The following is a 13,781-nucleotide window of genomic DNA, read 5'->3' as shown; positions in this document are numbered from 1 at the left end:
CAGCCATTCAGTCCGAGTCAAGCTGAGCTGCAGTACTGTAAACCACAGCCTCCATGTGCTTTTCAGCTTCCCTGCTGCTTCTCATCCCCGCATTGTTCGAACCCACAACATACCTATACACCATTGAACACCTTTTGTAAGAGGGCTGCGGAGTCGACCACTCATACTCCGTCCGGCCCCTCCGCTTCCAGCCTGCAATGACGTCAGTAAAATCCAGCGAAATCCTCGACGACTTACAGCAACAGAACCGCGACAAACTCCAGGATCGCGTCGACAATGTACGTCCGTCTCCGACCCCATCCAACTCCTTCTCGTCGCCCACGTCAACAACCTCGGCCAGCACCCCGGCAGCCGCGTCAATTAGCTCGGGCGCGACCACAAAGCGCTCGTGTGTTGCCTGTCGTAAGCGCCATATGCGCTGCCAACCTCTGCGCCAAAACCAGTCCGGAACTTGCGTGTGGTGCTACGAGCACGGCATCGACTGCTTCGAATGCGAAACCGATACGAAACCTCTGAACAAAACAACAAGAATATCCGACCAAGAGAAGTTCATCCTCGATGGCGATACCTCGGCATACGGCGGCTTCCAGTTTTCAAGCCTGTCATTCCTCGCCGCCGACGACCCTGACGCTCCAGAAATGCTACACCTGCACCAACTTATGCAGAAAGAAAGCTACTCGGCTGAGACGTTGGAAACAGAGCAAGAAGGGAGACTGTGCCTCGACCCGCAAGTCGAAAATCACCTGCTCGACCTCTACTACTCTCGAGTACATCCGTACATCCCGATTGTTCCAAGGTCGTACTTGGAGTCCATCGTCCCGAGCCAGGTGCTCTTGGCAGCAATGTACGGCGTCGCAAGCCGTCTTCCCAACGCAGTCGTGTCGTCCCGAGACTTTCATCACATCAAACGAGTCCTGCAGATAAAAATTTCCGACCTCTTCACAAAGTGCCAGCCGTCGCTGCAAGAATGTCAGGCTTTCGCGATAATGCACATGGCGCTTGAGCTGCAGAGCAAGGATTTAGGAGACGTCGAATCATGTTCACTATATTTGGCACAAGTAAGTAATTTGAGTGATTGAGGAAGAGTTGTCAAACTGTACTAACCTTCATATAATAGGCAATCAGGATATCTTTTGACCTCCGGCTGCACCAAGAAAAATCCTATCGAAACGACTCGCCCCTGCTGCGTGAAGTAAAGCGGCGCACGTTCTGGGCCCTGTTCACGCAAGACAAGTGGACGAGCGCAAGTAAAGGATACCCAGTGATGATATACCCCGAAGATGTCGCAGTGCAGATGCCCGACGTCACCGATATCGACGACCCGTTCGGCGCCCCACACGAATATTTCATCGAGCTCATCTATCAGGCACACACGCTGGCGTTTGTGCTGCCATTCAGCTATAGCTCGAACCGGTTTGAACGAGCGACGGTCGAGCAGTTTCAGACCGTTGAGAAAAAAGTGCTTCTGCTTGCTTCTCGAGCCGGTAACCCGAAACTGTCAGACATCACCAGAAGACAAATCACATTGTCGGCGGTCGCGATAAAGCTGCTGTTCTATGCCCCGTTCTTTCGGCCAACGTCGTCGAAGGACAAGGCGCTGTTTCGTAAATTAATCCCCTCCATAGACGGACTCCGGATGACTTTGGCGCAAGAAGCAGTGACAACAGTGCTGAAGAACGACACCGTCGACTTGCTCTTCACCGGGCCCTCGATATGGTCGGTTCTGTTCTTTGCAAACGCGCGGTGCTTCCTGGCAGCTCTGTCGGTGAAGTACGACCACGCTGTATCGTACGAGCCGCAACTGCGCGAGAACGCAGAGCTCGCGATCGAATTGCTGGACGGGATGGCGCATGCGATGACGAAAGAAAGTAAATGGTGCTATATGGCCATGGCCGGCAATGTGCTGCGGTGGAGTAAGAAGGTGGCAGAAAGCAAGGCCGGCGATTTGTCCTGGCAGGAGAAGTGCGGGATTGCCAGCAAGGAAGCCGCGCAGTCGAATACGCCGTCGTCGGTACCGGAAAGGCCAAAGAGGGAAGCATCAGTCGCACATGCTTCTCAGCGGAAGCGCGCAAAGGTGTCGCACTCTGCTGTGCCGCAATATGCGAAGGGCATGATGCCCGGTCAGCAAGAGCACATCAGAGACGAGTTTTCTGTTGTAGACACAAGCTTTGCGTCGCCAACGAGCTCGTCGTCGTCCTACCACGATCTTTCTTCGCGGCAGTCGAGTGTGTCGTCAACGACGGCAAGCTCGCCTTCTGCAAAGATAGTAGGACAGAGCTCGCAGGAATACAGCAGTAGCCTGGGCGACATCTACTTGCTGTACAGCCAACAGCAGACAACGCCGTCGCCACATACTATCCCGTCGCTGTCAATAGGCAGTGTTGGTGAAGACGGCAGCAGTCTGCATGAGTACAGCGAGTCGCCGCAGCCAGCAGCAGCGCACGCCGTGCCGGACTTTGCGTACAACATGTCTCTGGACGCGGGCGCCAGGTTCCCGGACGGCAAACGAAGCATGACATCTTCGGCAGCCGAGCATAGTCAGCTCGACGAAGGACCGCTGGACTTGTCCGCGTTCGCAAGTGTAGACAGAGGCGAGGACGAGCATAATACGTGGAATATGATGCTCGGTGCACAGGCGGAGAACTGGCCGGGCTTAGGTCCGTCGATGTCGGAGGGGTGGGTCCTGGACTCTGAGTTCTCGAGCACGATCGCGGGCCAGTCACAGCTGCATGCGAGCACCGACGGGTATAGAGGAGGCGAGCTAGAGATAGGGAAACGGCTGGAAGACGACAGTAGAGGAGGGAAAGATGGGGAGGAAGAAGAGGGGGAGGAGGATAGAGAAGAAATCGAGAGGCGGTGCGTGCTGGGCGCCGGGGAGAGTCGGCTAAAACAAGAGGCAGCCATCAGGGACGCAGTCTGGAACTGTGTTCTCACCAGCCTCTCGACGTGCTGAGATATGAATAAAGAATAGAAATGCAGGGTCATCCAACGGTAGTAAACCGCGAATAAGAAGAAGATAAATCGGAAGAGTAGGAGGAGCAGACAGGTTCCATCCCACGCGGAGAGGTCTCTGTGGCGGCGAGTGACGATTTGTGGGGTGCATAGTTCGGACTGAGAAGAGTAATTTTCAGTGTGGACGAAAATGTGGGGGGCAACTCTGCGACCCCGAAAGCGGCCCGCTGCTGCCAGTCCGACGAGCAACAGGGCCTGAAGACGCCTGCTTCGGTGAGGTTTTGTTGGGTCCGAACCAGATCTGTTTTATCGCGATATTCCCGGCTGCTGTTCTCCTATGCGCTTCCAGCGTTGAGAAGCGGCCGCCAGCCCGGCAACATCGCCATCGCAGCCTGCGCTTCGTTTTTAACCGCAGCCTCGCTCGCTGCCTTCTCCTTCTACAAGCGGCAACTCCGCCGGACGCTCTCCGCAGTCTCTACCACCCCCCACGACACTCCTGCCGGCCGTCTGCTGCTGCTGCCCCGTCGTGCGGTCGGGATGCACACCTGCACCGCTGACACGAGCCGAAGCATTATCGTAATCCAATATCGGCGCTTCTGACACACCCTCCCGGCCGGACGTCCGGACGGGTAGTTGAAAGTCCGCACACGTGACTGCCGGTTAAATGTGCGCGCTTAGTCATCTGGCTGTCTGGCGCGGCGAGCGTGCGCAGGGCACCGGGATTTGGCGCACGCGCGGCCTAAACGCAGTGCGCCATCGAAGGCAGACCGGGGCCAGCAGACACATCGTTGCTATCTCTATTTTGCCGTGTCTTTCTGCTCTCCCCACAGACGGACCAAAAATAAGTTTCTGGAACTAGTGCCCGTAGCAGAGATGGTCTCCGAGAAGCCTGGAATCTCAAAGGACCGGATATGGATCGACGGTTGCTTTGACTTTGCTCACCATGGTATCGTGTCTTTGTTCTATTGTCTCCCATCAGTTGTTGCAATAAGGCTAACAAATATCCACAGGCCATGCCGGCGCAATGCTGCAAGCCCGCCAACTGGGCAACTCGCTCTACGTCGGCGTCCACTCCGACGAGGAAATCCTCGAAAACAAAGGCCCTGTCGTCATGACCCTTCCCGAGCGCGTTCTCGCCGTCGAAGCCTGCAAATGGGCCACAAAAGCCGTGCCCGGCGCGCCTTACGTCACAGACCCTGCAGTTATGGATGAGTGGGGTTGTTTCTACGTCGTCCATGGCGACGATATCACGACCGACGCTAATGGCGAGGACTGCTACCGCGTGGTCAAAGAGGCAGGGCGGTTTCTGATCGTCAAGCGGACGCCAAATATCTCGACGACAGACCTCGTCGGCCGCATGCTGCTATGTACCAAGAACCACCATATCCAGACCGTCAAAGATGCAAGCAAAGAAGTCGAGTCGCGCGCTGCTCACATCATAGGCCACACCAGTCAGGACCTGAAGGGCGCCGGAGACGAGGCAGGGCTCATCACACGGCAAAACCTCGACAAATTCAACACATACGCCACCAGCGAAGACGGTCGCAGTGCACGCGACGGCGTCTACATCTACGCCGGCGACAGCCTGCCTGCGACGCTGATCAAGCCGGACGAGGGGTTCATGAAGAAGCAGCGCAAGATGATTTACGTCGATGGCGGATTCGACCTCTTCTTTGCCGGACACATCGAGTTCTTACGTCTGGTGTCTGAGGCGTCGAAATCGATCGCCAACGATCTCGGCGAGGAAGTCGGTATAGTCGTCGGCATCCACGACGACGCCACGGTCAACAAGTTCAAGGGCCTCAACTACCCGATCATGAACCTCTTTGAGCGCGCGCTCTGCGTCCTGCAGTGCAAATACGTCTCGCACATCGTGCTTCAGGCACCTTACTCGCCGTCAAAGCAATTCATCGAGTCTCTACCCTGGGACATCATCCGCGTCATGCACGGCCCGACCGACTTCACCGCGTCGGCAATGACGGATCCATACTCTGAAGCCAAGGCTCTCGGGCTTTACCTGGAGATTGCGAATCACCAGTACAGCTCGATCTCGACCGAGACGATTGTCGAGCGTGTTACCCGGAACCGCGGTGTTTACGAGGAGCGGCAGCGGCGGAAGGGATGGAAAGCAGAGGTTGAGAGCAAGCTGCTGCAGGCGGAGAGTCAATAGGCTCGGATGTTTTAATATTTTGCTCACTTTGCGCACTTTAATTCCCTGGTTAGGAATGACGAGTAGCGTGCGAGGTTCAGTTATTTGCTCACGACATGGGATGGTTGTTTTGTCTACATAGATTATAGATGTGTTTATGTTTCTATTTTGTTTCTATATCTGTTTCTATATCTGTTTGCAGGGCAGTATATGAAGGGGCGCAGACGTCTACTGCATTTGTTTAATTCATTGCACAGGGACCCTGCAATTTCAGCTACAAACACGTCACAGGACTGAAACGAGCAGAGCCCAGCATTTCTCTGATCGCGAGCATGCGCCCGGGAGGGGAAAACCAGGTCAGATGTTCGCGATGGGCGGAGGCAGCCCCTCAGTCTGCTCACAGCAGGTTGTGAGTCTGTGAGTAATAAAGTAATCAACGAGGGGTTCGTGTGGCTGATCCACGTGGCCGCAGTCAGAAACTTCAGGAACTCTCGATTCGGGGCTGTGGCAGCTCGCTAATGCAAGCTCGATGACGCATCCAGAAAGGGAAGACCTCGAGGGTTCTTCACATCACACGCAAACGTACATGATTCCAAGAAGACACCTTGTGAGTTCTTGCGTGTTGGGGCGAGGTGATAATTGCAGCGGTTCCTTGCGACTGTGATCTGTGGTTCTTTGCTGTGATGAGGAAGTCCAGATGCAATGCGGTTGGAATCAAAACAAATAAAAAAAAAATTCGACGCCGCAACAAGAAAAAAACAGAAAAAAATATTTTTTGGCTGCAGACGATCGAACTGCTCGACCTGTTCATTCCAGCGGTCCCTTGGACATCTCAGAATACAGCTACGACTCCATCCTCAAAACATCAATTACCAGCCAAAACAAGACAACAAAACAGTGAAACAGCAGCTAATAATAATCCCTCTCTCGACGGAACTCCCGAGGATCCGCAGAGGCTCGATCACCGCAGCTCATCGCATTCGGCGCACGGCCCTCTAAAACGGGTAACGCGAAGACCTGCGCAAAACTCACGACCAAAGCTGATCCCGGTCGACAACTTTTTTCTCGAGAATACGAGAACCTTGAAGATTATTCTTTGCTTGCCAGGATTTGTTTGAGATTTGTTTGAGGACCTTGTGGTGATGGCTGGAACCGCGCACCGGTGTCAGGAAGTTTGAGACCCTTGAACCAGATTGGAATATGGCAGGCGGTGCCGGGGCAGGTCCATGTTTATAGCACGTACATAGTGGACCATAGAGTGCACCAGACTGCCAACTGGCGCAGTAAATGAGTAGATACGAGCTGCTAGAGCTACTATACACACCAGCTGGCAATACAAATTGAGAAAACCCGAGCTTCTAGAAGCACAATATCTAAAATAAGAAATACTGAAGACGACAACACTCGGGAGGCTGTTATCTCTGCTGCTCCTCCCGACTTGCGTACAGCTTATCATACGCCGCCATACGCCTTACGCCGGTAATATAGTCTGCGCTGCATGGAGATGGGCGCAGCAAGTTGTTTTACTGTAATCACATTCGGCGGCTTTGGTGGAGGATTGAGAGTACTGCGCAGCGACGAAGCTGGATGTCCTCATTCTCATCCTCACCCTAGATCCAGCTATACCATTCACCAAAGCTCGCTCCAGTAGAATCATCAGACAATCAACCACAATCATCATGAGTACCAAAGAAGGCATCCGGACCCTGCTATTAAATGAAGTTATAGCACAGAAGCGGTGCGGCTACTGCTGGTAGATCAATATACAACAACAGCAGGCAGCTCGCCGACTGAGCAGTGCCTATCAGCAGTACGCCGCATATGTCTTACGTATTCTCGTTACCGAATTTCTCATATTGCTCCTATAGCTTGCAGACTGCTGTGTTGTAGATCGAGATCAATCACGAGGCGTTGCACCGCAAGACGGCTTACGAGATAGTGGCATCTAGAGACGAGCTGAGGTAGATACGACATTGCGATGCCTGCGCGGAGGAAGCACGCGATATGGCACCGCCGGACCAGGAGTTGTGACAATGATCGCGGCATTTGGCAGTTCGAGTCCGTCAGAAGTGACAAACAATATAGAGAGTCGAGAAGCAGCATACTAACAAGAGTCAGCTAATGACGACAGCGAGCGCGGTCATCGCATAAACAGAGGATCGCTGGGAAAAGGGTTCGCATGTGAGGTAACATTCAGGCATAACCGTCGCGAAGCAGTGCGCATGCCGATGTCGCAATGCGGAGAGCCGATTTTGTGAGTTGCCTCGCCGCACCGAACCTGGATGACTCTGCTTCGTCTGCGCCGAGCATATAACTTCGAGCCCGCGCCCCTCTGCCCGCTTCCTTCTCTTCTCTCTATCCACGCCCTTCTCTCTTGATCTGCCTTCCCCTCTTCCCTCATCTCTCTACTCCTGCACCATGACAAGTTGGCTCGAAGACTACTGCTTTGTCTGCGACAAGGTCTGCCCCTCGGGATCAATCTACTGTTCAGAGTCCTGCAAGCACTTCGACTTTGAACGCGCAAAGTCGCAGTCGCCCCCGATCTCCCCTCCCCTCCTCCCCGTGCAGTCGTCTGTGAACGAGTCCGGCCGCCGGTCGTCCGCCATCCAGGTCCAGCTCGAGCTCTCGCCGCCATCAAACTACCTCGTGCCCTTTTACGAGTCGACCTCAGATCGGTACTATGGCCGCCAGCAGTCTAGATCATCCACCCGGAGCAGTAGTTCCGACGGCGAACGCGGTCGCCGCGCCAGTGCCCAACACGATCTCTTCCGAGGCCGCCAGCCTCTGTTTAGCTAGATTGATGCGAGAAAAGTTTTTGCTGCTTTTTTTCAATCTTTCATGCTGCGCACAGGCTAGCCTGCATTGCAGTATGTGTTTGCTCCGATCTGCCTGAACGCCCACCGTTCATCCTTCCTTCTTCTGACGAGAAAGATGAATCTATTATGCGAAAGACTTGCTTCTGCTATTCTATATGTTTATTGTCGAGCTTGCATTCCATCCAGAAAACTATTCATTTACAAGTTTCTCTGGATCAAGACGCAGATCATTCTGGGTCACCTCCAGGTCCGTCCACAGGACATTGAAGCAGTTTTCTGACTCATATCTTATTGCTACGGGATTTCATTGTTTATATTTGTAATGTTTGGGCAACTGGCGTCACTACTCTGTACAGAGAAAAAAAAGGGAATTATTTGTTTTTGGGTATTATGGGATTGTTGGGGGGTATTAAAAAATATTTATGACTAATGATATATTTGCTGCACTTTCAATTTTTTTCCTCATTGCTTTGCTCTAGAGTTTTCATTTTACATATCTCTACTCGAATATAGCTTACGTGTTATTGTGAACTAATATCTAATCTACTCACATTCATATCAAATAAGATCCAGTAATCCCCAAACGTGTATCCAAATTCGAATGTTTTCCAATTTTTTCATCATTTTTTTCGAGTGTTCCACCGCCCACGTCGAGCACACGTGGCGCGACGCGTCGCCGTCAAAAGCGGGAACTTACCAAAACCCGCAGCGAGGATAATAAACTCTAATCGGCTTAGACTTGCGGTAGCCTCGTCCCAATGAGGCAAGAGGTACGACAGGGGCTACTGAGCTGGCACGCACTGGAAGCGTGTGGAAGGTGCGTACCTGCTCTGGTACCTCCAGGATGGACGGTGGCAGTGGCATTACATACCGAACCTGCGAAATGACGCGAGCTGAGTCTGGGCTGCGACGGGAATATTTTTAGAAAGAAAAAAATGGAGAATTAAAACGGGAAATGGCTGGAGTAGTTACTTGTCTTTGCTCTCCAACATCTGTCTGCTCTTCAACAATACTACAAATACTCCATAGAAAGAAAAAGAAAAAGCATTCTACTATCTATGAAAAAATTTTCACTTTGCAAAATAATCCCAAACCAGCAAAACAAGAAAGCAATAGCTTCCAAATCAGACCGGTGGCTTTTTATTGCGTCCGCGGGCGGGCCTCTCGGCTTCTCTCTCTACCCATGCAAGGTGACGGTGACGATGCTCTGATGCTGATGCCGTCAATGCGCGCTTTGATCTCTCTCCTTCCTTTCATTCATTCAGTGTTTGCCAGTTTGCGGCTTTGCGGCAGAGTGATGTGATCCGCGACGGTCTGTAAACAACAGAAAAAAACCTGGACTGCAACTGCAACTTTTCTTCTCGACGTGACGAGCACGCGTCTGGCTACCTTTCTTTTTTTCCCCTCAAGTTCGTTACCCGCACCACCTCGCGTCTCTCTTCACACATCTCGAATTCAATTCAATTCACTCATATTTCTCAATCAGAGCACAGCAGAGCGAGCGTCGTGAGCAGCAATCTCAATGCCGCTCACTCACGAAACCCCGGCAATTTACCTGAACCACCACCGATCGTCGGCCGAACCCTCGGCTGTCCTACCTATACCGCCGTAAGCGAATAATTAATTATTCTCAATAAGACATGTCTCAGGGCTGTTTTTCGGTCGTCATATGACCCTGTTTATTAACCTTCCTCCCGCTCCCCTCTCCTCGTTCACGACGCCACACCTTGATTACCTGCAGGGGGCCGATCTGGATGGTAACGTACTATATGTATATTATTCACTGGCTAGCAAGACGTAAACGGTACAAATCAACAAATTCTTCAGATAAAAAGACAACGCCTTCAACCATGACTAGCAAGAATTAAAACATTACGCCTACCATCAGCCTTCTGTAGACAGCAGTCATATCATACATATCCCCAAGGGACATCATGCGCACTGTCGCTGATCCATTCCTTCCGCGATCGACCACACCCCGTTCTGGGCTCCTAACCTAGACCGCGACACTCCGCCGTCGCTTCCCGCCAATCGTCCCTCCACTGCTCCCCAGCCCGCTGGTGTCTGCTCTCTTGTCCTTCGCCGAGCTTGCCATGCTACTAGCTACACTCGCGCGACGACCAGCATCCCCCATGCTTTTCCGGTCTGAACTCGTTCGCGGTTTCCGTATATGCTCGATCTGGCCGTCCACAAACGCGTAAATGTCCCCCTCGGAATTATCCTTCTTTTCGGGCTCGATTTCCCCACCAAACGTACTACTCGTCATCGCAGATGAGGCTCGCCGGCGCGTCGTTGACGGCTTTGCTGTCGTACTTGGCTTTTCCTCGACCTCGGCCGCGCTCCAAACCGAGCTTTTCCGCTTGCGCTTCCCCAGCTCCAGCGAGGGCGGCTCGCTAATCGGGATCGAGCTCATATCAACCGCGTCGTCTTGCTTCTCCTCCTTAACCCTCACTCCTGCTTTAGAAGCGCCCAAATCAGCTGGAATCCCACTATCTCTCCGCTCGACCGTGCGCTCAGAGGTAATAACTACCGCGTCAAGAAATTGCTCAGTTTCTCGTCTCATCTTCACTCGAAGCGAGGGAAGAGCATAGTTTATGCTACTGCGCGCTCGTCGACTCGGTCTTCGTCCGCCTTCTGGTGAAACCGATTCTCTTTGAACATCCTCCTGGACTTTGCTTTCTGAGATTGATTTCTTTGCAATCACTTCACTTTCATCACCTGTAAGTTTGTCCTTCTCTGCGAGCGGCAGCGCGTCATCCTTCATTTTCTTCAAAGCAGTGCTCTTGGTCGTTATCGGTTCCAGATTCACATTTTCTACAGTTCACACGTTAGTAGAGTGCAAAATAATTCACTTCAAAGTCATTGCCAGAACTCACTGTTTTGCAGCACTCTTCTTTCCACTTTGGGTTCCGCTTTCTTGGGCTCTGCCTCGACGACGTCCGCTTTTTCTGAGCTCCTAGCATTGACTTCAGCACTCGACCCTAAAGTCTTGTCCTCTATGCTGTCATCAGTCGTAAAAGCCGGAGGGTCACGGCTGACAATGATACTACTCCTGCGGGACGATCGAGAAGTAATGCCGCTCGGCTTCTCTGGTGCGAGTTGTGGAGGACTGGTGCTCGCAATCAACATAGACGACCGCCGTCGTGCTCTCGACTCACGCCTGGCTGCTGGCTTCAGCTCCTCAACCTGATCTGATGCTGCCGTGATGGTTCGGTCTATTATCTCTGTCTCCGCCGGCGCAGGTTCTGTGACTACCTCTGGCTCTATGGACTCTTCGACATCTGCCTCCGCCATCGTCGACGATTGCTGTGCTCCGCTCGTCGACTTGTTTGCCGATAACTTGGACTTGTAGTTTGTGTTTTGCGCCTTGACTATGTTGATAATATCAAGTTCCTGCAAGCTATCCCTTCGCTTTCTGCGCGATCTGTTGACCTCTCTTCCCGGTACTGTCGACGACGATATCAGCTCCGACACCATATCGCTCTCCGGAATTTCTGGTATCTCCTCCTGCAACATCTCCTCAGCTGTAGTTCTGTGTAATTCCACCGGCTCGGGCAATGGCATGTCCTCCACATTCTCATCCTCTGCAGTCTGCTCATCGGCCTCTGTCAGAGCTGTATCTCTCGGCGATAGCTTCTTTCGCGTCGACACATTCATCATAAACGCATCCGTGTACCCCGTCGCCTGCTCCTCCGCCTGCATCGTAGAGACCATCGTCGCGCCCCGTTCTGGTGGCGTCGCATATATAGAGCTCTTGGCCGTCGCGGCAAACAACTCAAGCGTATCCTCCATCTCTCGTACTTTTGCCTGCAACCGCTCGCGCACTTCCTGGCATTGATGTGTTATCCATCGCTCACGGTTCTGCTCTAGTGCAATAACTTGCTGACGGAGGTCGAGGTTCTCGGCTAGCAGTTCGGCGATTTTCGATTCCAGATTGCTGATCCGTGTTGAATGACTTGAGTTGACTCTAAAGAATTATTTGTATGCTTAGTCTCGGTCCAGTATATTCTAAATAAACGCAGTACACTCATACCTTGCCAATTCCCTATTTTGCCGCAAGAACCGCCGTTTGACTATTCCATAACCGTCAGTACTCCAATCTCCTGCAACCAACAGCGACAGTCGTAACTCACTGGAATCGATAGTCTCCGCCAATACCGCAGGATCGGCAGCTAATCTCGCCATTTGCAGGCCAATAAACAATCACTCCTTCACAACCTCTCTCTCTTTTCAAACAGTGATAACTCCCAGGAAGGAGACGGAGAAAGCGCCCTCCCTGTCGGAATGCTGCGTTACTTCTGTATCCCGTCTCGCCCAACTCTCGCGCTCAAGCTCGAGTTTACCCAAACAGATTCTCACGAGCACTTCAGCACTCTGATCTGCTCTCTTTGCAAATTTCCTCTCTCGTAAATTTCGCAACTTCCTTCCGTCGTTGCAAATCGCGCGGGCTGGCAAGTGGCTTTCTATTCGGCTTTTTTTGACAAAATCCGTACAAGCAGAGTTGAAGTGTTTTGTTTACCTCTGGGTTAGGTGTCGGGTCGGTGACTGCATAGCAACCATGCCGCAAAGCTCTACGCGTTTATGCCGCTCATCCTGACGCGCGCGCGCTCGTGTGTGTGTGTGTGTGTGTGTAACCGCAGACATCCCACGCGTCTCTGTCGCTCTTTGCCTTCCGTTTTGACTACACAACCCCACTAACTACCCCTCACAATGTCCTACGCACCCCGACGAACGACGTTTGTCCCGACATCAGCTCTGTCAGCGCCTTTAGCTGGGGGCGCGTCTCAGTACAACTCAGTTCTGCAAGTCCGGATCGCGGAGAAGAAGCAGGAGCTTGAGAGTCTACAAGAGCTGCGGGATCTGAGCGCTGGATTTGCGCAGCAGATGGAGCAGTTGCAGGAGAAGCTTGCGACGCTTGTGGATGGGACTGAGGGTATGTTGATTTCTGTTGGGAAACTGATCTTTCTCTATAAAGGTGGTTGTTTTTATTAGTATCATTGACTAACGCTTTATAAACAGCTGTTGCTCTCATAGTTAGTAACTGGGACAGCGTCCTCCGCGCAATCAACATGGCATCAGGTACGCTCAACCACTTATCCCCCTCATACTAGAAACAAATAACTAACCCCTACATCAACAGCACACATAATCGCTCGCGAAGGCAACACCGCGCAAAACGAACAAGATCTGACAGAAGACGAGCAGCGGGAACTAGCGCAGCAAAGAAAAGTACAGCTTCCAGAGAAATTGGTTCGTGTGCGCTTAGAGAAGGAGGAGCAGGAGACGAATTGAGCTTGTGTGTCTTTGTTTGCGAGTATTTGTGGTTCGCTATCGGGTTTTGGAGTTTTGATTTTGTGTCTTGATTTGTTGTTGTCGCCGTGGTTTTCTCAATTCGTACATTATAGAACAAAGGAATGGTTCACTAGTCCACAGAGTGATTCAAAGATATATATGTAAATTTGTAGCTTATATTCGGATACAGCATGATAAGAATGAATGAGATTACAGAGAAACTATATCAATGTCAAACACAACACAACGCAACACAGCACAAAAAGAAGGAACGAAGCAAACTAGTTAAAAGAAAAAGCACGAGATTCAGATATCAGCTGATAGTTTAATAAAAAAAGAACAAACAACAAAATACGGCTTGTTCAGCTTTCTAGAATCTTTGTATAAAAGCCAAGTACAAACCAATCTTCAGACCCAGCACAACAATCGATATAAAAGTAAAAGTAAAACAAACAAAAAAAGGGCAGTCAGCGAGATAAAAAAATAGTAGTAATAATATTAGAGATAGAAAAAAAAGGAAGAAGAGATAAAGGGACCGAAAACTAACAAAACAACCCAGCCTTAAATAATAT

The 13,781-nt window shown here is 51.6% G+C and overlaps 5 protein-coding genes across 5 annotated transcripts; 4 read left to right on the top strand and 1 right to left on the bottom strand.

The window, feature by feature from the left end:
• Positions 1 to 197: 197 nt before the first annotated feature.
• BZA70DRAFT_265156 (fungal-specific transcription factor domain-containing protein) lies at positions 198 to 2,953 on the top strand (the record flags this gene model as incomplete). The annotated part of the gene is made up of 2 exons (XM_064910948.1): positions 198 to 1,058; positions 1,118 to 2,953. 2 exons carry the CDS (start codon positions 198 to 200, stop codon positions 2,951 to 2,953), a joined length of 2,697 nt encoding a protein of 898 aa, XP_064770845.1.
• An 872-nt stretch (positions 2,954 to 3,825) lies between these two features.
• BZA70DRAFT_235047 (uncharacterized protein) lies at positions 3,826 to 5,122 on the top strand (the record flags this gene model as incomplete). The annotated part of the gene is made up of 3 exons (XM_064910323.1): positions 3,826 to 3,898; positions 3,963 to 4,366; positions 4,433 to 5,122. The coding sequence occupies 3 exons, from the start codon at positions 3,826 to 3,828 to the stop codon at positions 5,120 to 5,122; spliced, it is 1,167 nt and encodes a 388-aa protein (XP_064770844.1).
• A 2,397-nt stretch (positions 5,123 to 7,519) lies between these two features.
• On the top strand, positions 7,520 to 7,897 carry BZA70DRAFT_265154 (uncharacterized protein; the record flags this gene model as incomplete). The annotated part of the gene is made up of 1 exon (XM_064910947.1): positions 7,520 to 7,897. The coding sequence occupies one exon, from the start codon at positions 7,520 to 7,522 to the stop codon at positions 7,895 to 7,897; it is 378 nt and encodes a 125-aa protein (XP_064770843.1).
• Positions 7,898 to 9,664: 1,767 nt separating this feature from the next.
• On the bottom strand, positions 9,665 to 12,516 carry BZA70DRAFT_272257 (uncharacterized protein). The gene is made up of 4 exons (XM_064911624.1): positions 12,051 to 12,516; positions 11,951 to 11,990; positions 10,794 to 11,884; positions 9,665 to 10,731 (listed from the first exon to the last, which is right to left on the bottom strand). Exons 1-4 carry the CDS (start codon positions 12,100 to 12,102, stop codon positions 9,914 to 9,916), a joined length of 2,001 nt encoding a protein of 666 aa, XP_064770842.1. The 5' UTR covers positions 12,103 to 12,516; the 3' UTR covers positions 9,665 to 9,913.
• A 111-nt stretch (positions 12,517 to 12,627) lies between these two features.
• BZA70DRAFT_287150 (DASH complex subunit Dad2-domain-containing protein) lies at positions 12,628 to 13,209 on the top strand (the record flags this gene model as incomplete). Its single annotated transcript, XM_064913925.1, has 3 exons — positions 12,628 to 12,850; positions 12,937 to 12,996; positions 13,058 to 13,209. 3 exons carry the CDS (start codon positions 12,628 to 12,630, stop codon positions 13,207 to 13,209), a joined length of 435 nt encoding a protein of 144 aa, XP_064770841.1.
• Positions 13,210 to 13,781: the final 572 nt, after the last annotated feature.

This window comes from Myxozyma melibiosi (genome assembly GCF_037950935.1).
Source record: "Myxozyma melibiosi strain Phaff 52-87 chromosome Unknown BZA70scaffold_1, whole genome shotgun sequence".
Classification (NCBI taxonomy): domain Eukaryota; kingdom Fungi; phylum Ascomycota; class Lipomycetes; order Lipomycetales; family Lipomycetaceae; genus Myxozyma; species Myxozyma melibiosi.
This window is presented reverse-complemented; position numbering and strand designations above follow the sequence as displayed.